At 35.4% G+C, this 24312-nt stretch overlaps 3 protein-coding genes, 3 long non-coding RNA genes and 1 pseudogene across 6 annotated transcripts; 4 read left to right on the top strand and 3 right to left on the bottom strand.

The window, feature by feature from the left end:
• The first annotated feature begins 29 nt into the window (after window positions 1-29).
• LOC145820079 (protein FAR1-RELATED SEQUENCE 5-like) lies at window positions 30-1017 on the top strand. The gene is made up of 2 exons (XM_082914660.1): window positions 30-863; window positions 982-1017. The coding sequence occupies exons 1-2, from the start codon at window positions 30-32 to the stop codon at window positions 1015-1017; spliced, it is 870 nt and encodes a 289-aa protein (XP_082770786.1).
• A 66-nt stretch (window positions 1018-1083) lies between these two features.
• On the top strand, window positions 1084-2374 carry LOC145797866 (uncharacterized). The gene is made up of 3 exons (XM_082885299.1): window positions 1084-1186; window positions 1287-1585; window positions 1891-2374. The coding sequence occupies exons 1-3, from the start codon at window positions 1146-1148 to the stop codon at window positions 1911-1913; spliced, it is 363 nt and encodes a 120-aa protein (XP_082741425.1). The 5' UTR covers window positions 1084-1145; the 3' UTR covers window positions 1914-2374.
• A 1439-nt stretch (window positions 2375-3813) lies between these two features.
• LOC145790008 (uncharacterized) lies at window positions 3814-4701 on the bottom strand. The gene is made up of 4 exons (XR_014328562.1): window positions 4575-4701; window positions 4215-4491; window positions 4011-4107; window positions 3814-3872 (listed from the first exon to the last, which is right to left on the bottom strand). It is a non-coding gene; the product is annotated as an uncharacterized LOC145790008 (long non-coding RNA).
• A 554-nt stretch (window positions 4702-5255) lies between these two features.
• LOC145790006 (uncharacterized) lies at window positions 5256-5913 on the bottom strand. The gene is made up of 4 exons (XR_014328561.1): window positions 5738-5913; window positions 5594-5650; window positions 5377-5459; window positions 5256-5300 (listed from the first exon to the last, which is right to left on the bottom strand). It is a non-coding gene; the product is annotated as an uncharacterized LOC145790006 (long non-coding RNA).
• Window positions 5914-5928: 15 nt separating this feature from the next.
• LOC145820077 (uncharacterized) lies at window positions 5929-7985 on the bottom strand. The gene is made up of 6 exons (XM_082914651.1): window positions 7910-7985; window positions 7777-7828; window positions 6955-7683; window positions 6708-6851; window positions 6019-6616; window positions 5929-5969 (listed from the first exon to the last, which is right to left on the bottom strand). The coding sequence occupies exons 1-6, from the start codon at window positions 7963-7965 to the stop codon at window positions 5929-5931; spliced, it is 1620 nt and encodes a 539-aa protein (XP_082770777.1). The 5' UTR covers window positions 7966-7985.
• Window positions 7986-8090: 105 nt separating this feature from the next.
• Window positions 8091-11921, top strand: LOC145797872 (uncharacterized). The gene is made up of 3 exons (XR_014339154.1): window positions 8091-8740; window positions 10206-10329; window positions 11092-11921. It is a non-coding gene; the product is annotated as an uncharacterized LOC145797872 (long non-coding RNA).
• Window positions 11922-14106: 2185 nt separating this feature from the next.
• On the top strand, window positions 14107-17961 carry LOC145820076 (putative ripening-related protein 1; annotated as a pseudogene).
• Window positions 17962-24312: the final 6351 nt, after the last annotated feature.

The raw sequence follows: 24312 nt of genomic DNA, 5'->3' as shown, positions 1-24312 counted from the left end.
CATGGGTTTTGCAGAAGTTGTTAGAGGCCATGGATAACAAAAGACCGGTGTCAGTGTTGACAGATGGGGATATGGCCATGCGTGAGGCAATACAAAAAGTCTTCCCGAGTGCCAAGCATCGTCTATGTAATTGGCATATGCACAGAAATGCCAAGCGAAATGTTCGAGTTGATGGATTCGAGGGACATTTCAAGCATCTCATGGATCTTGATGCGAATGAGGTTGTATTTGAGGAAGCTTGGAGTAAGATGGTTAGAAAATATGGCCTTCAAAATAACAAGTGGGTATCAGACACCTACAACAACAAAGGCATGTGGGCTCAGTCATATTTGCGTGGTCATTTTTTTGCTGGAATGAAGAGCAGTCAGCGTTGTGAGGGTATGCATGCTTTTTTCAATGAGCGCCTCAAACGAAAACTGAAACTATTCGAATTTGTTAGATGTTTTGACATGGCCCTTTATCGGTTACGGAACAAAGAAGCGGATGCCGAGGCAAAAACTGACAACAGTGATCCTTGTCTTACCACAGCACTTCAGCCTCTAGAGAAACATGCAGCAACCATCTTTACCAGACGTTTGTTCTTAATGTTCCGTAATGAAATAATTGAGGAAGCATTGTTGATTTTTGATGGAAGGAAAGAGGAGTTCGATCATCGCATATACAAATTTTCAAAGTACACTGAATTTGGTTCCACATGGGAAGTGTCATACCATCCCGCAACTAGCATAATGAAATGTAGTTGCAAAAAGTTTGAGTTCTTTGGACTTCCTTGCAGCCATATGATTTCTGTGATGAAATGTGAACACATGACTGAAATTCCCCCAGGTTGTGTGATGCATCGTTGGACAAAGCAAGCAAGAAAGGTTGGTGAACAACATTGCCAAGCCCAATTCTCTAGCACTCTCACACAGGAGACACGCTTTGGGGTTCTTTGCTCCTTTTTTACTGAAATGTGTTACTATGCCTCACAAACATCTGAAGGATTTGAAGAGGCTAGAAATGCATTTTTCACTATGACATGTCGGATGAAGCAGCTTTGCATGGCCAAGGGAACTAATGTTGATGAAGGAAAAATTTCACTACCGCCATTTGGGGTTGGGGATCCGAAAGTAGTGAACACGAAGGGGAATACTGCGGGATCCTACATGGCTAAACCTCGAAAGCCAAGGCGATGCCAATGTTGCAGGTATACATTATATTGTGCTTTGTGTCTTAATTTTTTTGTTGTGAGGTAGTCTTGGCATTTTTGTTCTCTTTAATGATTGGTGATTTACTTGACAATGTAGGGTCGTCGGCCACACGAGGAGAACTTGCCCCCAAAACAATCATAAAACGGGACAAGTGGGTAGAAATTTGTTTGAGGAATACGATGATTATGATCCAATTGGTACTCCCACCCCTTTTACACCGAAGCGTCCCAGGAATAATATGAGGCCATGTAAGATTCACCCTGTGAAGAGACGACTTTTTGTCACTAATGTGGATATGTCTCCAGTGCAGTTGAGCAAGGATGTTAATGACTTGCGTACTTGCGATGCACAAGTTGTCCAAAATTCAGCGTTCACTGATGCGGATACGTCTCTAGGTAATTACTTTTATGGCATCTTTTCAGTTCAAATTATGTTCATTTTGTTTACATTTGCTTTGCAAATTTTATGTGTGGCTGCTTAATTCTAATTTGTTGATATGCCAAGATAGATTTTAGCTAGAACATTTAGATGTCATAACTGATTATGATGTTTACAACTTGATTATGGAAATAAATAATTTACGAACAGAAAATGACAAAAGAGTGTGTAATGACCAATATATCAAAATTCAATTTGTTATGATTTGAATCATAGATTTCAAGTGAACAAACCTTAACGACAATATAATTTGTTTCTACAGGTGTTGCTGTGGGTAATAGTTGATATGATCGAGCGGGTGATATTGGAAGCTAAACTAAGATTTTTTTTAAATTTTTTTTTGAGGACTTAAATCTGTTAGTATTTTGTATAAATACTCTTAAATGATGGTTGATGGATATTTGTTTTGCTGTATGGAAGTTCATATTTTGTATGCACACTTCCTTTTTTCCTTGAAGAAAGAATTTTGTAAGGAATTATCATTCACCAAACGAGGTTGTAAGAAATCCTACACTGCCTTGCAATAGTAACTTGCTTTTCAATATTGTTGATCTTCCGTCCAGGTTCATCAAAAGACACTTCAAGATGTATATATGTGTGTGGTTTTAATATCGTTGATGGATGAATTCTTTAAGATGTATATATGTGTAAGGTTTTAATATAAATTTTAGACCACAGTTGCACTAGCAAAGGCTATAAAGCCATTTTGTTTAGTGTTTTTGCTCATTTTCGAAGCAAATGCACAACAGCAAGTGCATATAGAAAATTGAAGGTCATTATTCGATCGTTTTTTCCCATAAAATATTCTCTTGAAAATGGCCAAACTGTCATTTGGTATCACACACTGTATTGTTCTAATTTATAGAAGTAGCTGCCTCTGCCATTCTTGACAGCAGATTTTGCGAAGTATCTGAATTTACTCTTGACTGGGAATTTTTTAAATGTGTTTTTGTTATCCATATTTTATCTCTTTTACGTTTATTTTAGGTATGGGACACATATAATTATTTTGTGAAGTGATTGAGATAATATAGCCACAGAAAATTAGAGAAGCCTGAATTGTGATATCTTTTTTGGTTCTTGAATTTGTTAAGGAAAGGAAAAAGTTAATTTAAAAAAAAAAAAATGAGAAGCAAAAATTTCTTACTGGGGTTTGGTTGGGCTGGGTTTAGGGTTGCTAACGAATTGAAATTTATTATTAATATAAGTATTATTATATATTTTAATAATAATTTTGTATTTTTTTAATTTTAATAAGTAAATTAATTTAAATTTAATTCATTTTTAAGTTCGAGTTTGAACTTGGCTCGTTTATGTAATTGAGCGAGCTCGAGTTCAACAAATATTTGACGAGCTGAGCTTGAGTTCGATTTTTGAAGCTCGACTAAAACTTGCTCAAGCTCGAGTTCGACTAATTCTTAATAAACGAGCTTAAACATTGAAAATTTTGATTTGGTTCGTTTGCAACCTAGTTGGGTTTCAAGGAAGAATGCATAGGAATTTTTCAAAACATTATTTTTCTTGCATGGTTCCTAGAGAAAAATGAATAGACACAAGCTAAAACACTTTGGTATTGTTTTATTTTAATGTTTTGTATTCTTGAAAATAGAAAAAACGAAAACGAACAACATTTTTTTTTTTTTGAAGTATACTTTTTATAAGAAACTTTAATGTTGTTATTTGAAATTTTCAAAACTGTTTTTGCATAATAGTAAAAATGATTAGTTTTATTTTTGAAATCATGAAAAATAAACGCCGCCCAATGTCCTACCCTAACGGTACTATGACGTCACTATGATATTTAGCGACGCTTTTGAAACGCCGTCATAGATATTTATACATTTTAAAAATCCAACCGTTGGGGCTGGGATATAGGGACGTTTAAAAAACGCTGCCATAGCCTTTTCTTTTCTTTTTAATTGTGCTAAGCTTGACATTTAAATATAGCGATAGATATTTATACCTGTCATAAACGATTATTAAGAACTAATAATTGATGTATATTAAATTAATAAATAAACTAAAGCTTGAAAGCAAAATTCATGTTCAAATTAAAAATTAAAAAAAAAATGCATTGCATACCCAAGAATAGAAACAATTCATGTTCAAATTTTAAATACATCAATTAAAATCAAAATCGTCTTTGTTCGCTCCCACAACGTTATCCACTATCTTTCCTTCTTTTAGGATCACAAAAGTCGTATAGCCTCTACTTCCATTTCAATTCACCCCTAGCTCTGAGTTCTGCACAAGGTAGCACACTTGAGAATATAATTTTATAACAAAGGTTGAGTTATAAACTCAAAGTTCACGAGTTTAAGAAATGCGATAACGTCATTGATTGTACGAACTTATGAAAAATAAAAAAGAATAGAGCATCACCAGCTTTATATTGTGCGATATCACCAACAATAGGAGCTGAATTATGCTTGTATATCACAAGATCAAGTAACAAGCGAGCCCTATGCAAATAGTCAAACTACATGCCAAAAGTAGTGAGTACGTAAAAACATCACACATTATAAAATTAGTCTTCATAAAACATAAGATACTGATAAGTGGACAGTTGGGTATAAATGTAAGTACCTTGATTACACCTGAAGGCAAAGGTTTCCCTTGCATATATTTGATGATGAAAAGACCACAATCATAGCTATAGGAATGAGTGTAGTTGTAACAATAGAGTCAACGAACTTAGAGATTATAACATTAATGCTTATTTAAAAATCAAGAACGATAATGTAGTGTATTACTTGTTGTCTTGGCGTGGCATGTCTTCCAACCATTGAAATGCAAACGAACTAACATCTTGAACGTAATCTTCTCCATGCGCATATTGAAGCAGCTTATGCAATGATTGTACCTGTTGGTGGTAGGTAGTAAGGTACATGATCAAGAAACAAAAAAGTGGATACAAGTGGGGTATCATAATGGTTATTCTATTACCAATAATGTAGCTTGATTTTTTCGATCCTCATCGGTGCCAATACATCTGCTGGAGTCGAATAGATAGGCAACCCGTTTTTCCATGTTTACATTCAAGCACAACCAGTGGTTTTCTCTATGGTTGAAGGACATGTAAATCTAAAAATATAACGTCGAATGTACATGCAAAAAATAAATAAATACATAACATGGATCAAATGTTATTGTGCATGGTAAATTTGGAAATTGGGTAATAGTAGTATTTTATCATGTTACCTCCTCACAAGCATGAAGGGGGCCAGTGTATCTGTAAATTCCAAAATAATCTTCTACTATATCTTTCATTGTGTCATCAGAAGGTTGACACAAAATCTTTTGCTGCATATTCAATTTTAACATATAAATAACTTGTGCCTAAATAAAAAAAGTCTTTAGGTATGGCTAATACTTACTGATACATGGGTCAGAAAGTACCAAACCTTGTGATCCTTATTTGGAAACTTTTTCCTTTGTTTATTTGTCAATTTCACAACAATGAGATTTATAATCTGCAGTGCAAAATATATGAAATTTATGAATAGGCAAAGTAAAGTAACTTGGATGATGGAATGGTAGCAAATAAAATAGGAGAAGGAGAAAAGTCTTACACACGAGGATATCCACTGATATGGTTTCAAGGACCACAATTCCTTTCGCGTGGCAGATTGTACTTCCACGTAGTGCAGTTTCATTCGTACAAGATATTCCCTAGCACATGGATAACTATGTGAGTTAGAAGGTATAGTACTTCATACATAACAAGTTAAAGGTAGTCAAATTGTACCCTTCTGAAAGAGATTCATCAAATGCATATCGTAGAACGAGACTGTCATAGTCATTTAATGGGTCTGGCAAAGGCACGGATGACTTGTAAAGGTATTGAGAAGAATAGTGCATAAAACAAATCAAGCTTGGTTAGTGTATGTTCATGAAGATGGTTAGTGTATGTTAGCGCAAAATAACCACATATACAAAAAATACTATAATAGTTAGTTCCAAACCTTTGGGATTTCAGGAACAACATTACCCCCAAGTTGATCAAGTAAATTATCAAATAGCTGATACAAGTAAAAGAAAAGTAAGAAACAAGCACTATTTGTTACACATATATCAAATATGTTTTGAGACACAATCATTTAATTTACTTCATCGAGATTGTCATGAATATTATTGTCAATGTTGTTGTCAGTTGACGATGGCTTCAACTGTGGTCTTTTCTTCTTTACATCAAATTTCACAAAAGGTGTACGCAACCACTGACTGGCTTTGCAATTCTGGGTCCCTCGAGTCTGAGGACCACGAACAACACTACATGATGATGACATTGTTACAACATTCATTTCGACTGCCTTTGTATCGCTCTTTTTTGCGCGCAATCTCCCCTTTTGTGGAATAGAAAGTTGTTCATTATTTAATGCTTTCCCACCAACTAATTTGGCTCGTTTCTTTGCAACTGCCTTTGCATTTGGTGGTGTGAGGATTGGTTTTGTTTTTCTCAAATGCAAAGTTTCCATTGGTTTTTTGTCATTCATATTCCTTATCTCATCCTCATCTACAAACTTCGGGGAATTGGCTGCAACCTTTTCGATACCACTATCATCGAGACCAACCATTTCAATGTCAATTCGATGCTCCTCATGTAGTTTGCTTGGTGGTGTTTTAACATTTCCACCATCAACTGGAATGCATCGTTCTAACAACTCAAGAATTTGACCAACTTGGTTCTCTATTTTGACCAGTCGCTGCTCCGCAAGTAGTTTGGTTGGTGGTGTTTTAACTTGTTCTCCATCAACTGACATGTGTTTTTCTAACAACTCAAGAATTTTTTCAACTTGATTCTCCACTTTGGTTAGACGTTTGTCATCCTCATCTTGCCTTGTGTCCTTGTGGCCTTGGACCAAAAGGGCATGAATTTCAATGACTTGTTTCTCAACTTTAGCCAATCGGGAGTCATCATTCTTGTCAATTCTTCCCTGGCTAAGAGTTACTGCATTGGACTTTTCACCAATGTTAGGCAAAGCCACCTATTCACAAATATACAATAACTTGTTAATGTCACAGGTGTAATGTAAATTGAGCTATAATTATAAAAAGTCATGTGTTGTAAATATTTACCTCAACATTTAAATATCCTCCCAAAGCTTTAATTTGATTCAAACCCTGCTTAATTTCTGAATTGCCCCAATAGGATAAGCGAGGAATGGAGTTGGAAGTAGCCACCAACTCCCTTTTGCGAGCAAATTGTTCCAAGTAAAATAACTACATGGGAAAAAAAATCAAAAAAAGAAGTCATTTTAATGTGTGTTAGACAATATACAATAAAAAATAATAGATGAAATAATTACACATCAAGGGGAAGTACCATTAGAAGAAGCAAACAGCCGCACATAGCAGACCGCTCTTTGACCTTGGCAATGGCAATGCAGTCGACAAGAAAATCAAGGGTGTGCTTTGCCCAATTGAATTGACTGATGGACTCAACATTTTTAACCATTTTAATGAATGATTGGTGTACGCCTGCCTTTGTGGTGGGGCACAAGAGGGCTCCAATGATGTATAAGACAAATTTCCTTTTAAATTCAGTTCCAGCATCTTTTGTTTCAAGCAGATAAGATTTCAAAGATGTGAGCGGAACAAATTTATTCTTCATCGCAATTTCATCACATAGGTTTGTAATTTCATCTACGGACTCTGTTAACTTCACAGGTAGACCATTGGAAGGTAATCCCATCAACTCATGAACATCTTCTACGGTGAGAAGCATTCGAAGACCGTGGACATTCAATGAATGAGTTGAAGGATCAAAGTTCTGAACTAACCAATGACACAAGTCATGATCTATGTGCGTGCACCTAAGGCTTAGGATGCCATGAAACCCCATATCACTCACTGCTTGTTGTTGTGCTTTGTCCAACCTTCTAATAATCTTACAAATTGATGTAAGCTCAATTCGGGTTTGAATTTTTACTTTTGGAGGCTTTTGTTGGACCACAGTTTTTAATTGGGCATATTGTTCAGATTGCAGCTTTCCCATTTGTATATACTTATTTTTTTCTTCTTCAGGAAGTTGATTCCATTTGTCCCCAATATCCTACATTACATGCATAAAATCATATGAACAATTACATACAAGCTTACAAGTACAAAAGGAATACTACAAACAACAAGAATACGTTGCACTTACCTTCACGTCTACTTTCATTTGGGTTTTTTTTAACTCCATTGATTGTTCTTGGCTATAAACATATGAAAATGAATATAAGAATTCGTATAATGGAAAATATATAACTACATACAAATAGATATTAACGAAATACCAAAAGAAAATGAATGGAGTGATCGGGCGCTTTGGAGGATCAGTCGGCTTATCCATTAGGCTTCAATCAGAATTCCATGTAAAGAAAGACAAGAAAAATAAACTCATAATATCTTTGATTAGGAAAAAAAAATAAACAAACAAACAAAAATCTTAAAGGTTATAGTACATTCATCAAATGCACGACATGCACACATGAATGGATTTGTTTTATAATAATGTAGTTAACAAAGACTATGTTTCCAATGTAAAAAGGAAAGACACTAAAAAAAATTCTAATCATAAACAAAAAATGATACCCCAGTAGCTTAGGTCACATTAGCATAAAAAATAGATTAAAGAAGTTAATTTTTTTGGACAAAATTTGTAATTTGGTAAGGAAATTTTTTTGTCGCAAAAAGGAGCCAAATATTTTGGCACCATACGAATTGATAATAAAAACGACATTGTTTTTTATTTTATTTTTGGGACTATTGTAGAAAAAAAATAAAAAACGATGTCATGGTTATGTATAGCTCCTTTGCTCCTTCAAGTCTCACTTTAGGTATACAGTCAGAAGGTTGAATATCTTTATTAACTGGTTTTACTTGCTTTGGTTTTAGCTATGTTGTGGTTCACTTTCCCATATTTTATCTTGCTAATTTTTTTTTATTCTCTGCATGGGTTTGGGGATGGCTTGAACCACATAAAGCACTTGAAAATTATAAATGTTTAGGAAAGCAATTTGTTGGGATTCTGATATTGTGCAGTTTGTTTGGATGGGTCTCCCCCGGCTTACCATCTTGATAAGGGGTTTGGAGCAGGAATTAACAATTGGTTGGTTCATTTTGAGGTTGGTCCTTCATTTACCATTTTGTTTTACAATACAAAAAATGATTTGTTTGTTGTTAAGAAGATGATTGAAAAGAAAAATAAGAATTGTGAAATCATATAAGATACCCAATTTTCTGCAGTTTTATTGGAAATTGAATTGAGAACTGATTTTGATTTTTTTGAAATGCCAATTTTCTAGTGTATTTAGGACATGAAAATGTAGTCTGATAAGGGGAGGGGAAAATGTAATCTCTATTACACCCTTTGTTACTTGTCACTAAGTAGATTGATGGTGGAAGGAAATGAAGTTTGTACAAAGTGCTTACAATCCCTCCAGATATAAATGTAGAATATACATCTTTTATCTATCTATTTGGGATGATACAGTAGGAGCTTGAAATGTAGATTTAATGAATTTGGATCCATACCTGTTATATTAGCAACCTATATATATGTTTGCATATAAAATTTACTAAAATTAAAAACTGAAGAAAAAAATGGGAGCCAAACAGGGGTAGTTAATATCAATATGCTTCAAGAATTATATAGAAGCTTAGCTTCAAGGATTATATACTGTATTATACCAGTATAGAGAACTAATTATAGAAGTATAGTAGTCTGTTGAATATTTTCTAAACTAACCGAGCAGGATGTCGAGCAGCCGAAGTGATGTCGCAGCCGGAGTGAACAACGGTAAGAGTGGTCAGAGTGATCCACGGGAGCTCTGATGAAGGCAAAAGCTGAGAGAGGAAAAAAAAAATTCAAGAAGAAGTTAATAATACTTTTCCATATATCTATAGATTGGTCTGTGCAGAAGTTAAAAAATTCAAGAAGAAGTTTAGCTTATTTTATGTTTGAATTCAAGTAAAAGAAAAGAAAAGAAAAGAAACAAAGTGCATGTACTTAGAAGCTCAGCCTCAGTTTCTGCATTGAAACAATAGGTGATTTTCCTATCTCAGAAATTGTGGTAAGAGAGTTGCTCGGATTATAAAGGAAGGGTTGAGATTGAATTGCCGTATTGTGAGTCCTTGCATAGAATGAATATAGACAACATTTTGATATTTATAAATATAATAAACATGTAGTATTACTAAATAATAAAAGGCTTATCTTAGGACGAACTGGAAAATTGAAACATTTAAAGTTTGACTTCTTTTGGCGTTCTATCCGTCCTAATTGATACGTGTAATTTGTAGGTAATTACCGATATATAAGATTTACTACTTGGTAAGGTTCCAAAAAATAAAAAAATAAAAATCCCATTTCCTCTATCTCTTGACACCTTGCTTAAATCCAAAGACTATCACATTCATTACACACAAATCTCAAAAAATGAGATGAAGCAATCACAATCTCTCTCTCTCTCTCTCTCTCTCTCTCTCTCTCTCTCTCTCTCTCTCATATTCTTGAAATGTCAATTGGCATGGGAGTTGTGTATCTAATTATACTATTTCTGTTTCTTGGATCAACCAATATTGTGAAAGCTGCTGCTGCTCTACCGTGTGATGACGACAGATGCAAAACTGGATCATGCAACAGCACTGGCTACTGTATTTGCAATCTTCCAGACCCTTCCACCATTTTAGATGGTGATCGACCTTTCCAAGGGTAAATCTAACTTGCCTGATTCATTCAAACTCATATATATATATATATGGTTTTCAATGGAAGTTTTCATACAACACTTAAATCATTCTTGTGCTAGACACCATTATAAGAAAATATTGAAATTCTTTAGCAAGATTTAAAAAAATAAATAAATAAATGGAAGAAGAAGAAAAAGAAACAAGTAATGCTACGAACACAATTTTTTCATAGAAAAATGTACAACATGTAGTATTGCCAACATTACGTTTATTCTAGTACAATTTCATCTAGAATGAATGCAGTGCTGCCAACACTATATTTTGTGCAATCTTTGAAACTATTTCTCAATTTATAACCATATGATTTTCAATGGAAGTTTTCATACCAACTTGAATCATTAATGTACCAAACACCAATATAAGAAAATCTTGAAATTCTTGAACAAGCACTTTTTTGGTATGATATATAATTAATAATGTTATAAACATAAATTTGTCATACAAAAGTATATTGAAAAAATGCGGCCTATATCACATTCATTCTAATAGAGTGTGACTCCTTTCAAAATAAATGTCATACTATCAGTATTAATATTGCATTTATTTTGATAGAATGTGACTCTATCCAAAATAAATGTAGTGTTGTCAGTACTGTATTTTATTAGTTTTTTTTTTAAAGAAAGAATTTTGTCTCTATACTTGATGCTCATTGTTTTTTAGTTGATTAGATTCATGGAATTGAAACATCATGGAACTTCTTGTGTTCTATTGTTTTGATTAACAGGGGGAGGTTTTGTGATGAGGAAATGACAATGTGTGATGGGACTAACTCATTTTGGTGTGGAAATGGAGGGACTTGCGAGGAGATAGTACAGGGTGAGAGTTATAAATGCCAGTGCCAAACAGGGCATAGTGGAGAGCACTGTGAGCTTGCAGGGGCACCATGTGGTGACATTTTCTGTTTCCATGGAGGTGCATGTTTGGTTGAGAATGATGTCTGTGACTGTCCCACTGATTAGAAAGGAAGCATTAATTGCTCTCTCCCAACCACAACCCAAATAGGTCCTTGTTTCTCTGCCTTCTCTATCATTTGTTGCGAATTTAATTTTTTTTAAGTTGTGTTTGAATTTTAAATTTTGAAAAGATTTGAGAAGAGAATAGAAAAGAGAAAAGAAATTTAAAACTTATATTTAATTGGCATTTCACTTTTTTATTTTTTCACTACACAACAATTTTCAAGATTCTTGTGTTTTGAGATTTTTACGAAATTATTCAAAAGATTAAGGACTAAAAAATACTACTGATATAAAATAAATCACATAATGATATACAAATACTCACATGTTTATGGATCTCACACAAAATGGGAGCCACAAACATGCGAGTGTCTATCCATCATGCATTAGTAACGTTTTTAAAATTAGAACGAAAATGTATGTTATTATTATATATTAAAATGTTATGATTTGTTTTTCATGGACATTAATTACAAACCATTGCAGATTCTACAACAAATTCAATTGGGTTGCACCAAGAAGAAAGCAACAGTGATGTAAATGTAAGTATATATGAGGCATACATAAACATACCATGAATTTGCAAGAAATAAAAGGATTTGTGCAAAGATTTGTAAATGAAAAGAAAAAAAAAATCTTCACAAAAAAAAGAAAAAAAAAGGGATTTGTGAATGAAATAGAGAATGAATTTTTTCACAAAAATCTCTTCCTTATTATTTTCTCTCAACAAATTGCTTCCCAAATTCAAAATCCAAAAATAGTCCAAAATGCACAAAGACCCCAAAGAGATAACTAAAGCATGCACAAAAGATTTGCCATGACTGCCAAAAAAACTTCAATATTGTCGAAATTTTAAAATTGACAATAATATTTTTTAATTTATTTATTTATTTATTGTCAGACTCTTCCATCATACCTTTGATTTCAACACACTCACGCACATCTTCTGTGTGTGTGTGTGGCTAACGAGAAAGCAGAGGAAAATACAAAAGAAAGGAAAATTGAAAACCCCAACCCATAAAACACCATAAAATCTGCAAACCATATAACTCAATAAGCATTCAAGATCCAATAAAATCTGCACAAACCATCATAACTCAAATCTGCACACACCATAATAACTCAAAAATAAAATCTGCACACACTAAAATCTGCACACCATAATAAAATCTGCATAACTCAAACCATATAACTCAAAAACACAAAAACAGAGCAAGGAAGACAGATGTTACACTGAGAGAGTGGTGGTCCCGACGCCAACGTGTGTAGTGATTACTTTCATTTTAAGACTCAAACATGGTTAATTATTTGCAGCGAACTATTTGTGAAACATAATCGTTGGTGATTTTTGATTGTTTAGAGATAACTACTTTTACCTAGATTTCTATACTCTTCACAATTTCTGTCAAACATAGAGACAAGTCACAATTCGAATTAGAGTGTAACCAGATGGGTACATTTTGAAACAGTACATTGCTGAACTGTGATAATGATGCATCATTTTTAGTGTTACTTTAATGGCTATTGTGTGGATATTGTGAGAGAGAGGAAACATATTCAATGCAACGGTGATAAACACTTAGTATCACCATCCGATGACATGTTACCGTCTAGAGCACCGTGTATATGTTGCGGTTACTAAATTAGTATGAAAGATGTAATATCTTAAAAGTGGGGTTTACTATCCATATGTAATTGTATCATTAGTTGGTGATGGCACGTGCCAATAGAGCAAAATGGAAATCTAACCACATATGCATGCCCACATACTGCCACTAATCACTATGTGCATGTACTTTAGCCTTTGGGAGTCCTCACCAAAACCAATATAATAGATCACATTGTTAGATTCTCATTTTATTTTCAATTTCTTCTCCATCCTCACATCAATCCAATCACACAATTGGTTTTGGTTCGATTTTCGCTAGAACCTGTCAAATTACTGAAAAGATTTTCTCTTTGCATTAAAACATGTTATGAAAAAGTTAGTGCAATAGCATAATCTTTCTGTACCTTTGAAGATCTTTACTAGACAAACTATGATGGGCAGTTTAAGGTCATTACCAGGACCATAGGGGTATGAGGGTTGTAAATTTAATTCAATCAAACTAAGTAGCATGGACATGGAGGGAAGCCATGTTCATATCAGACATGTAATGGGGACTAACACTTCTTAAACACTTCTAAAAATGTATCCATCATAACTCAAATCTGCACACACCATAATAACTCAAAAATAAAATCTGCACACACTAAAATCTGCACACCATAATAAAATCTGCATAACTCAAACCATGTAACTCAAAAACACAAAAACAGAGCAAGGAAGACAGATGTTACACTGAGAGAGTGGTGGTCCCGACGCCAACGGGGCTGGTGGTCTTCGGCAATGGCTGAAGCTCCAGCTATGGTGGAAGAGAGGAGGGAGGAGAAGAGAAGATCAAGAGCAAGAGCACGACCCAGAGAGGGAGGCCAACTGGCTTCGGGACTGTTGGACTTCTGACTTTGCTCTGTTGGGTTTGGTAACCTGGTACACGACTGAGAGAGTGGTGGTCCCAACGCCAACGGGGCTGGTGGTCTTCGGCAATGGCTGAAGCTCCAGCTATGGTGGAAGAGAGGAGGGAGGAGAAGAGAAGAGCAAGAGCAAGAGCACGACCCAGAGAGGGAGGCCAACTGGCTTCGGGACTGTTGGACTTCTGACTTTGCTCTGTTGGGTTTGGTAACCTGGTACACGACTGAGAGAGTGGTGGTCCCGACGCCAACGGGGCTGGTGGTCTTCGGCAATGGCTGAAGCTCCAGCTATGGTGGAAGAGAGGAGGGAGGAGAAGAGAAGAGCAAGAGCAAGAGCACGACCCAGAGAGGGAGGCCAACTGGCTTCGGGACTGTTGGACTTCTTACTTTGCTCTGTTGGGTTTGGTAACCTGTTACACCGGTTGCCTAACTTAAGAGAAAAATTATTTAATAACTTAGTTATGACCTGGTTATGAAGTAATATGGTATAAATAAATAATTAAATATAACTAAGTTATGAGTTAATATGGTGATAGTTATGACTAATATGGTATAGGTTATGATATAAAATCATATAAGTTCATAACTAAATGTATGGTACACCAAAATGTACCATAGCATCACCCATAATGTGAAAGGAAGATTGGGGAAATGACTTATTAATGATATAGATTACATAAACTTAGTTATGGAATGTTGAAAGGGGATTTAAGAATTTATCTTGAAATATGTTGAATTGTAAATAGTGTTGTTGAATTAAGTTGTGTTGGATTATATTGTATAGTGTTGAATGATGTTGAACCGAATTGTGTTGGACTATGATGAATTGTGTTTGAATCATGTTGAATTGTGTTGAGTTGAGTTGTGTTGGGTGTGTTGAGTTTGAGTTGTGTTGTGTTGGGTCCTGTTGAGTTTGAGAAGAGTTGTGTTGGGTAGTGTTGTGTTGGTACCTGCGGGGGGGAAATTGAAAGATGATACGGAATTTGTGATAAGATGATGAGGTGAAGATTTAAGAATTTTATTGTGTAATTAGAAAGTGATTTTATACCTCAAAACTAAAAGCCCAACTTTATATTTAACTCTAGTTATGAAGTTTTATTTTTGAAAATGAGAATACTTCAACCAACATTAAATTTATGAAATTAAGTGTATGTTGGGTTAAGATGAGTGTGAATAATGATAAATGGGAGATTGTGAAATATGACGATGTTATATGAAGGAGTTGTATCAAAGAAAATTACATGTTGGAGATTTAATTTATAACCATGGGTAGTAATTGATAATCAATGTGTTTAAAAAAAAAATGAATTTGAAGACTTGATGATAATATGGAAAAGTAAAGAAATAGTTTGAACCCAAGAATTGTGAACACTTTAAAGATGAATCTTTGCCTCTATGGATGTTTTGTTATATTTTTGTGTGACAAGATAATGAATGATTTAATGGATAATGAAGAAGGTCGTGGAACATTTTTGTACTTGTTAAGTGAATATAATTTTAATAAATGGTGGATGTATATTGAATTAATGTGTTACGGAAATAATGGAAGATGTGTTGGCATTGTCCACTAATTGTAATGATGGATTGTGATGATATCTTGGGGTCTGTTTCCTACCGTATTTGAGCCGGCAAAGCGTGGCGCTTGAGATTGGTTTCGCCTTCCTTCCGGAGTAGCGCCCGGTAAAGCGTGTGGTATGTTGAGGTTCCGCGTTCCTTCCAGATAGTGACCGGTAAAGTGTGAGGTTTCGCGTTCCTTTCGGCTTGTGACCGGTAAAGCGTGAGGTTCTGCATTCCTTCCGGATGGTGACCAGTAAAGCGCGTGAGTCATGGAGATGACTTGTGATTGGATCCGGTATTTGATATGAAATTAATTGAAAGAATGGAAAATGAAATGGTAATTGGATTATGGATTGGTGTTGATACACTCAATGGATTGCTTGTGATTATAATGAAAGATTATGAGTTTTGTTTTGTAAATAATAGAGAAATTGAATTAAAAAGGGATTGTTATTCTTGTGTTATGCTTGTATTCTATTTGGTGATGCAAACGTTAATGTGAGGTAATTGTTGGGCAAGTTGGAGTTGAGTGTTTGAGGATTGTCTTTTTGAACATAAAGGAATTTGGATCATGGCATTATGGAGTTATAATGATTGGAAATAGTATAAGGGAAAAGTGGAAATGAAATAGGGAATATTTTGGGAATTGATTAATAATTTTTAAATGATATTGTTTCTTAAACATGTTTGTTTCACAAGGATTTATGGTTTTCTAAAGTTAAGGGATGACTTTAATGGATGAAGGCTTTTCTTAAAAATCTTTAAATAGTTTTTGAGAAAAAGGCACTTACTTATGATATTTTTATATTATAAAATGTCACCCTACTATATGGCACCACCTGCATGCATGATCATTTCTATCTGTGTGCTAGTTATTGATTGAGAACTATGAGATTCATACTGGGCATTAGTGCTCACCCCGTCGTTGTTTTATTTTTTTACAGGAAGAAAGTTTGGATTATATGATTGAAGATTTATGGAGTTTTTGAGTCCCTATGTATAACTTCATGGTAGATGTAAAGGAAATGGATTTTTGTATTTGTATTTATTTATTTGTAACACAGTAGGAGATTGGAATATGTTGTTGTCATTGTAATATTCATTGAGAGAGAGAGTATATGTATCATTGTATTTCTATTACTCAAGTGTAATAGATATTTGTGTATGTATTAAGTTGAAGAAAAAAAAATGGACCTAAATTAAGGGTTTTGGTAATGATTTTGAATAATTAAAATTTGGGGCGTGACAAGGCTTGCCTAGATGGTTGGGCTAGGTTAAACAAGGCTTGGGCAGCGTTTGAGGGGTGGCTCAACAACCAAGTAAAAAAAAAATAGGGAAAATGAAAAAGTAAAAGAGTTTATTATTTTAAAAAAATCCGAATTTCTTAGGCTTTTTTGGGTGGATATAGTTCCCTAATTGTTAACACTTAACTAATTTTATTTCAAATTGTGTTGTTCATGATTTTGATGGCCGTACCAAATACTTTATTATCCTACCTGTAAAAAATTTTAACTATACCATTAGCTAAATGCGAGCAATAATTAGTTTGTATGAGCCCTGCATGATCTCATCTTGTTCTTGTATTATGTCCACTCTCTCCAAGTTGAAGACAAATTTGTAGCATACTTGTCTTTAAATAAAAGATGTTGAACTCAAGACTATGGCACTTCTTTTCTCTTTTGTTACATATAATAAGACTACAAATTAATTAAACTAATATTCATCAAGCCAATATTAGTTTATCAGTGTCATTTGAAACCATCAACCACGTTTACATTTTGATTCCTTTTCTTGTTCTTTCTTAGCAAATCACCCCAAAACTTTTTCCCAAATTAATGAAATACCCTTCTTGGAACCATATCACCACAATACAAGTGGCCAAAATTATTGTAAATATAGAACATAATATGGATAATTCCCTAAGGAAATTGCTATTTATACCCTCTTCAAACACATTATCTACATCAGGCCTTCAAAGTTCAAAACAAGAATAGAGAAAAAAATTAAGAGTTTTTCCTCAAAAACACATCTACTCTCCTACTAGTATGTCTTTTGTTTACCACTTGTTTGGATGTTGAGGGTCAGGGTTGTAGCCCAAGTGGGAAAATAATGGGAAAGAAACCACCTCCGAGTCAATGCAACCGAGCGAATGACTCAGATTGCTGTGTCCAAGGCAAGATGTACACAATATACAAGTGTTCCCCACCAGTTTCTAGACAAACTAAGGCAACACTCACTATTAATAGCTTTCAGAAAGGCAGAGATGATGGCGGTCCAAGTGAGTATGATGAAAAATAGACGCCGACGACTTGCCAGTCATGACATTATCAACTGGATGGTACAAAGGAGGCAACTGGTGCCTCAACAACATCACCATCAATGCTAATGGGTAGAGTGTGGTGGCCATGGTGGTCGATGAGTATGACTCAACTATGGGATGTGATCAGGACCATGATTATCAACCTCCATGTCCTAACAACATTGTTGATGTTTTGAAAGGTGTGTGGAAAGCCTTGGGTGTCCCTCAAGATAATTGGGGTGACTTGGATATAACCTGGACTGATGCTTAGTTTCAAATGTTTGCTTGTGATATAAGTATATGCCTAATATCATCTCTGTATTAGTTCTTGCACTTGTGTGTTTCTGTTTTCCAAGCACTCTATGTAATGCAATCTACGAGTTGTGTGTATTGTATTATGGATATAAAATCTACAAGAATTGCCTATAAGTTTAGTCCAAATTTGAAATCTAGTTTAACAGTTGAAAAATCTAGAAATCTCCTAGATATTGATTTGTGATTATGTATCAATTTTAAGCAGTAAATAACAATCCCAATCAAACAATCAAGACAAATCGACACAACGATTTTACGTGGAAAAATCACAATTGGACTAAGAAGACATAAAGGAATTACACAAATGTACTCTCAATTACCTAGTGAATCCATACTCGAATCGAACCAACCCTTATGTGTCTCTTCCAGCCTCGTTTTCACCTCGAGATTGTCTTGAACAATGTTGAATCTACAACGCCGATGTCGAATCCACGACGATGAGCCACTTCAAAATCTACCAAAGCTTCAGGCCTAAATTCCACGGAATCCACTGAAGAACAACACTCTCCTTTGTGAATAAAACAAACTAAACAAACCCTATGATATGATCACTCAATTCATGATTAAACTCTCACAGATATCAAAGGAAACAAGCAAAGAAGCTCCAGATCAAAATCCTAATATTCAAAAAGAAGATCTGGAAGTCGTACCCTAAAATCAGATTGAACTGTATCTTTTATATCAAACTGTTCTGCGATCTCCGCTCGAGCGCAGGAATGGCCGCTCGAACGGACTGATGCTCAAGCACAGAAAGTTTCGCTCGAGCGCAAAAACACAACTTCTAGTACTTTTGCAGGCAAGTGAAACTTCTGAAAGGTCGCGATCTCCGCTTGAGCACAGTAATAGCCACTCGAGGGGACAAACAACCTTGACTGCAATTTTTCTTTTTACTTCAGGGGCGCTACCCCTTGACCCCGCCTGGGTGCTGCCCCAAACCACCAAGGGGCGTTGCCCCCTAAACCCCGGCGAGCTGACTAGGTAGCTCGATCCCCGACATAGTCAGCAGTGTGGCAAACATGAAAGAATTAACTTCTGAAACATCTTTGTAAGGTGTAATTCGGGTTGGATTCGTATCTAAAATTCAAAGCCTCACTCAAATAAAAGATCAGTACAATTACAATGAAAGGAGTTTTGTCCAATGGGATTGCCAAGAATAAAAACCTAACAATCTCTCCATTTGGCAATGCCGTGACAAAACACACCTAACAAATAAAATCCTAATCACCCCCAACCCACCACAGCCAACAAAAACAAACTTCTTTCTCAAGGTCATGATCTGCAAAACAGCTATTAGTGCCACAATCTCCAAAACAACTATTAGTGCCACAAGAGTATATGAAAAAGCAATAGACATATGACAAGATTATCTTGAAGCATGAGATGGAAAAATGAATAGATATAAATTGGAGATTTTATGAACATGTAACATGAATAGATGACAATCCTAAGAAACATGCAAACACGCTCAAAAACCATTTTGATTATGACTCAAACTTCTCCCCATTTTCGTCATGAATTGTCAAAGGAAGCTCAAACAACGAAAGAAAGAGCACAAATCACACAAGTAATGACAAGATGATGGAAAATTTAATAACCTGCGAGAAGTAAGCAATAAACAAGTAGTGGATAGCAACATACAAACCAACTAATGCCAATCTCCCTTACCAAACAATCAAAGTGTTCATGCTAACAAACTCTTGCAATGATAAACCAAACTCCCCCTCACTAAAAGCAATCACGACACTGTACTGAAAACAATGAACAAGAAGAAAAAAATATGGTGAAGTAAGTAAGGAATTTCAGATTTGTGCCTTAAAACACACAAGATTATCCAAGAAACACAATTACTTGAAAACACAATGTGCACAGCCTCTAGAAGATTCTTCATAAAAGAAAGTGATGCATTATGTGAAAAGCATAGATCCCATGGAAAAAGTGTGTGTGTGACTCTTGGAGTTCGACAAATACTAGATTCAAATCCTAATAGTAATCTGATAGCTGGACCTCCATCAAAAGAATCTAAGAACAACCAAGGAAAGTCAAACCACTAGGAATTAAGGGGTATTTGGTGAGTAAAAGCAGAGGCTCCTCCTTAATCAATGAATCTTTTCTTTTTCTTTTTTTTCTTTCTTTCTTTTGCACATTTTTTCTTTTCTTTCTTTTGCACATATTATTCTTTCTTTTGCACACTCATTGGAGCCTGACACGCTCAAGAGTATGGAAACTGAACCAGAGAAGCATGGAGACAATAAGGATAGCCTGGTTGGTGACTTTGAGGTTGCATTTTCCTCATGCCTTAACTACAAAGAATTGAGGGGAAAGCCGTGGAGATGCAAAAAACATGGAAGGTGGTTAAAAGACACAACATCACCCATGATATGCTACTATAGGTCAATTCTTCTAGAAAAGCAAAAGACACAAGGCTTGAAGTCCATAGAAAAAAAATATCACCAAGGTGGAAGACTCCGATATTTGCTAATCCAAGAGTGTGTACAGAATAAAACATACTAATGAAAGAACACACACTCCGAAATAAGTAAAGACCACAGAAAGCACACACATATTAACATGTAATGGATGTTTTCATCAATAACAATATGCAACAAGAACTTCTCAAAAAATTCAAGCCTGCAAAACTATACTAAGAAAATCTTTTTGGATTTTTTTTCCTTTCTAAAATAAAGCAAGACAAAAAATAAACGAGCACACACTCAATGATACCACACATTAAATGACCCAAAAAAAAAATGAATAAACAACTGAACACAACTCAAGTTTTCTCACCCAAACCGCTTTAGTATAAACAAAGTTGCGAGAATTGCAGTTCTTGGGTGGTATCTTGACGTTGTGGTTCCCTTCCCTTTCAATGGGAGTCCGTCTTGACGTGGTTTCCAACTTTCTATTCCTAGGTCTAGGCAAATGCAAACTCGCTCCATGTTTGGTCTCAAGCACATCAAAATAGCATGGTCTATTATGACCCTTAACCTCATTACAACCAATGAAGTGTCTCATGTCCCACGAGATGTTGGAATTTCTTCCATCTCTATGAGACACTCTCCCATGCAACTCATAACAATAAGAGCAAATATGACCATACATACCACAATGATGACAAATAAAAATAGAGTGCACCTTCTTTTCTTTGGCCTTACCAACACTAGAAAGTTTGAGAAGTCCACCCTCATGTTGAATTTGTTATTCTCCCTTTCCTTGAGTTCTTGTATCATGAGATGTAGATGCACTCCTTTTTTGCTCTTTGTTATCACCAAAGCCAATGTCACTCTTGTCATAACACATTTGTTGAGACCCAACAATATTGTCCAAAGTTTTTGACCCTTTATTCCAAAGACCAATGGTAGCCATAGCACATTTGAGCTCTTCCTCTTTCTTGATCATTAGTTCTTCCAAGTCAACTTGAGACATCTCAAGAGTTTCAATCTTTTCTTCATGCGTTGCATAGATTTACTGTAACTCATTCCTCTCTGTCACACAAGTTAAGAGTTTCGCACAAAGAGCTTGTCGATCACTAGTGTAGACACCCCATTTTTGGCTGCCCTTACGACTTGGGCATGATCACTTGCACACCCAATGATGAATGTTTATGCTTGTCAAGTGCTCAAAAGTCCTTAGCGGAATGCCACAGCTCTGAGCCTCCAAACCCTATAAACCTTGTGCCTTGTTTTTGTACCAAAATCCCAGACTTCCAAACCTGAAAAACCTGGGACCTACAGGCCCATTTTCCTGGGCTGCCGGCCATCCCTTTTGGCTACCGGCCACCCTTGTGCCTTGCCGGCCACAAGTGTGTTTTGCAGATATTTTTCTGCTAGCTGTGCCAACTATTTTCACAGATGTTTGCATCTACCTACACGTGTATGGATGGATGTTTCTGACGGAGTGTGATGTTTTTCTATAAATAGAGGACCTCCCCTTCCATTTTTAAAGGTTAGAAAAATTAGAGAAAAATTAATTTTCTCTCTCTTGAAATTTCTTGAGCTTTTGCCTATACACTCGTAACCAAACCATGCCATCTTTGAGCTGAGGAACTTTTTGAGCCTACTTTAAGCTCTTGAGGGTTTGTATGTGTTGAATTATTGCTTAAAAGTGTTCTTCTCTTCAAGAGGTATAAGGCTTAGCTTGTTTCCTTGCTTTGGTTGCTTCGTTTCCTACTATTTTTCTACTGTTTTTGGGCTGTATAAACTCTATTTTTTTGGGCTGAAACTTGTGGTGTAAGGCCTTAAAGGGTGGAGAGTGGTTCACCTTTCTTTCCGCCTTGCTTCTCTAGCCTTTACCCTTGTGTTTCCCACCTTTACAATATCTTTTTTTGAGCTTTTAAATACTAAATTTTAGAGTTATTTCAGTGGCTAAAAACATGTTGTGAAGTTCAAAATTGGAGAGGTTAGCCTCCCCTCCTTGTGTCTTGTTCACTAGCTTACATAGCTCCATGTTGTAGCTTACTATTTTAGCTTTTTTTGTCTAAATTCCAGCACTTATTTTGCATGTTTTAAGACAGTTTTAGGACTGTTTTAGGTGTTCATTTCATTTATGCTTTGTTTTGCATGCTTGTAGTTTAGTTGACCTCATAGGTTTGGTGTTTTAGGCCTTAGCCACCAACCTATTTGAGTTGATAACATTTATTTCTTACTTTTCTTACTTGTGATCACCTCTAATCATCTCTGCAACCTCCTCCATTTCTTGGCTTTTTTATTTGCTTTGAGAGTTGTTTCAAACCAGTTCTTGTAAGCTTGAGCTAATGGTTGTCGTGCTTAATGGTTTAATCCCTTTTAGGGGTTCATTATCAATGGCATGACATCTCTCTCATGCCTTAAACTAACCCTTGGTTTGACACTTCCCTCCTTTAGAGGACTTAATCTTCACCTTTGGAATTAATTTGTTAAAGAATAGTTGGTAAATTAAATTGAATAATAAAACTTAGACTAAAATGATGCAAGATAATAACTTAGTTTGGGTTCAATCGAACGTTAATTGAACCCTTGAGTCTTGAGTCGTTTCATACTCATTAGTGACGAAAACGGTTCAAGAGTCATTGTCAACCATTTCCCTTGATCATTCATGGTAGGGAAGAGGTTTGAAGTCTTTATTTAAGCATTCATTGAAAGTGTACCCTTTCGTTCATAGGCAATCATGCAATGAAATTGCTTGGATTGATGGCTTGTGAGTCAAGTTTACTACTCCTTTAAGCTGTCTGATGATAAGGAAGGGTAAAGCGTACAAACATCCCTTGAGAATATCCTATTTTTGCCCTGTTTGTCCTTTGTTATAGTATGAAGGGCTAGACTCCAGTGACCGGCAGGCCACTTTTTGTGGATGACAGACCATCATTTGTGGCCAGCAGGCCACCTTTGCAAAATCAAGCAATGTACTTTTCTAGGAAAACAAAGCTGATTCTAAGATGAAAAACATTGAAAATGTTCTACTGTGCAACAGAGGCATCTGGCAGCAAGGTAGTGGCCTTTTTCGGGTGGAAAACCGTGCATGCATGAGCATTCTTCATTTTCTGAGGCAGAGTAATTAGAATAGCTTGCTTAGCACTTCTTTCATGTTGTATTCATGTAATTAATTAGTTTGTTTTGATTTGTAATTAATTAATTAGTTAGTTAATTTGTTACAATAATTAATTAGCTAGTTTAGTTGATTATTTCATTCGGTTTGTAATTCATAGTAATTAGTTTAGCCAGTTAGTTTATTTGGATCCTCCTGCGTGAGGGCGCAAATGTTGTAATAATGTGTATGTCTTCCAACCCCACGTCTTTCTCCCTTTTATTTACCTGCTTATGATGGTTAGTTTAGAATCATCATGTTTCATTTAGCATCTCTCATGTTTGCATGCACTTGTATTGCATGCATTGAGGCTCGGAGCATCAATCTAACTTGCATCGTTAGTTAAATGCCTCTTTGAATATGTACTTAGACTGCATACTATCAAATTGATTCATATGCCATGTAGTAACGGAGCTTAGTAAATCACATATCACATGCGTTGCATTAGTCATATTGCATTAGTTAGGATCATGCATTTTTTTTTTTTAACTGTTTTGTTTAGTTTGGCTTGAAGTACTAGGTGAGCTTTTTATCGCTTTAGCATATCACATGAGTATGATTGTTGCCATATCTAGCATGTTCACCATGAGGATAATTGCTTAAATGATATAACTGTTTGAATGCATGTGGATGAAGGTTAGTTGCTTGACTTGGGATAATTTGATTAATGTCCATTTTAGCCCACTTTTTCGAATGGCAAATTCACAAAACAATTTCAAATAAAACATGAAATCAAATGTTCTAATTC

The sequence above is a fragment of the Camellia sinensis genome, chromosome 1, assembly GCF_055761805.1.
Source record: "Camellia sinensis isolate YWXY chromosome 1, ASM5576180v1, whole genome shotgun sequence".
Taxonomy (NCBI): Eukaryota; Viridiplantae; Streptophyta; class Magnoliopsida; order Ericales; family Theaceae; genus Camellia; species Camellia sinensis.
The sequence above is the reverse complement of the archived record's forward strand: the minus strand, read 5'-3'. Positions and strand labels throughout refer to the sequence as shown.

Coding starts and splice junctions, on each gene's coding strand:
- LOC145820079 (XM_082914660.1), top strand. CDS start 30: ATGGATAACAAAAGACCGGTGTCAGTGTTGACAGATGGGGATATGGCC. Junction 864..981: donor GGACAAAGCAAGCAAGAAAG/GTTGGTGAACAA, acceptor AAACATCTGAAG/GATTTGAAGAGGCTAGAAAT.
- LOC145797866 (XM_082885299.1), top strand. CDS start 1,146: ATGGCTAAACCTCGAAAGCCAAGGCGATGCCAATGTTGCAG. Junction 1,187..1,286: donor AGGCGATGCCAATGTTGCAG/GTATACATTATA, acceptor TTGACAATGTAG/GGTCGTCGGCCACACGAGGA. Junction 1,586..1,890: donor TGATGCGGATACGTCTCTAG/GTAATTACTTTT, acceptor TTGTTTCTACAG/GTGTTGCTGTGGGTAATAGT.
- LOC145820077 (XM_082914651.1), bottom strand. CDS start 7,965: ATGGATAAGCCGACTGATCCTCCAAAGCGCCCGATCACTCCATTCATT. Junction 7,684..7,776: donor AAATGAAAGTAGACGTGAAG/GTAAGTGCAACG, acceptor CATGTAATGTAG/GATATTGGGGACAAATGGAA. Junction 6,617..6,707: donor GAGGATATTTAAATGTTGAG/GTAAATATTTAC, acceptor ATTTGTGAATAG/GTGGCTTTGCCTAACATTGG.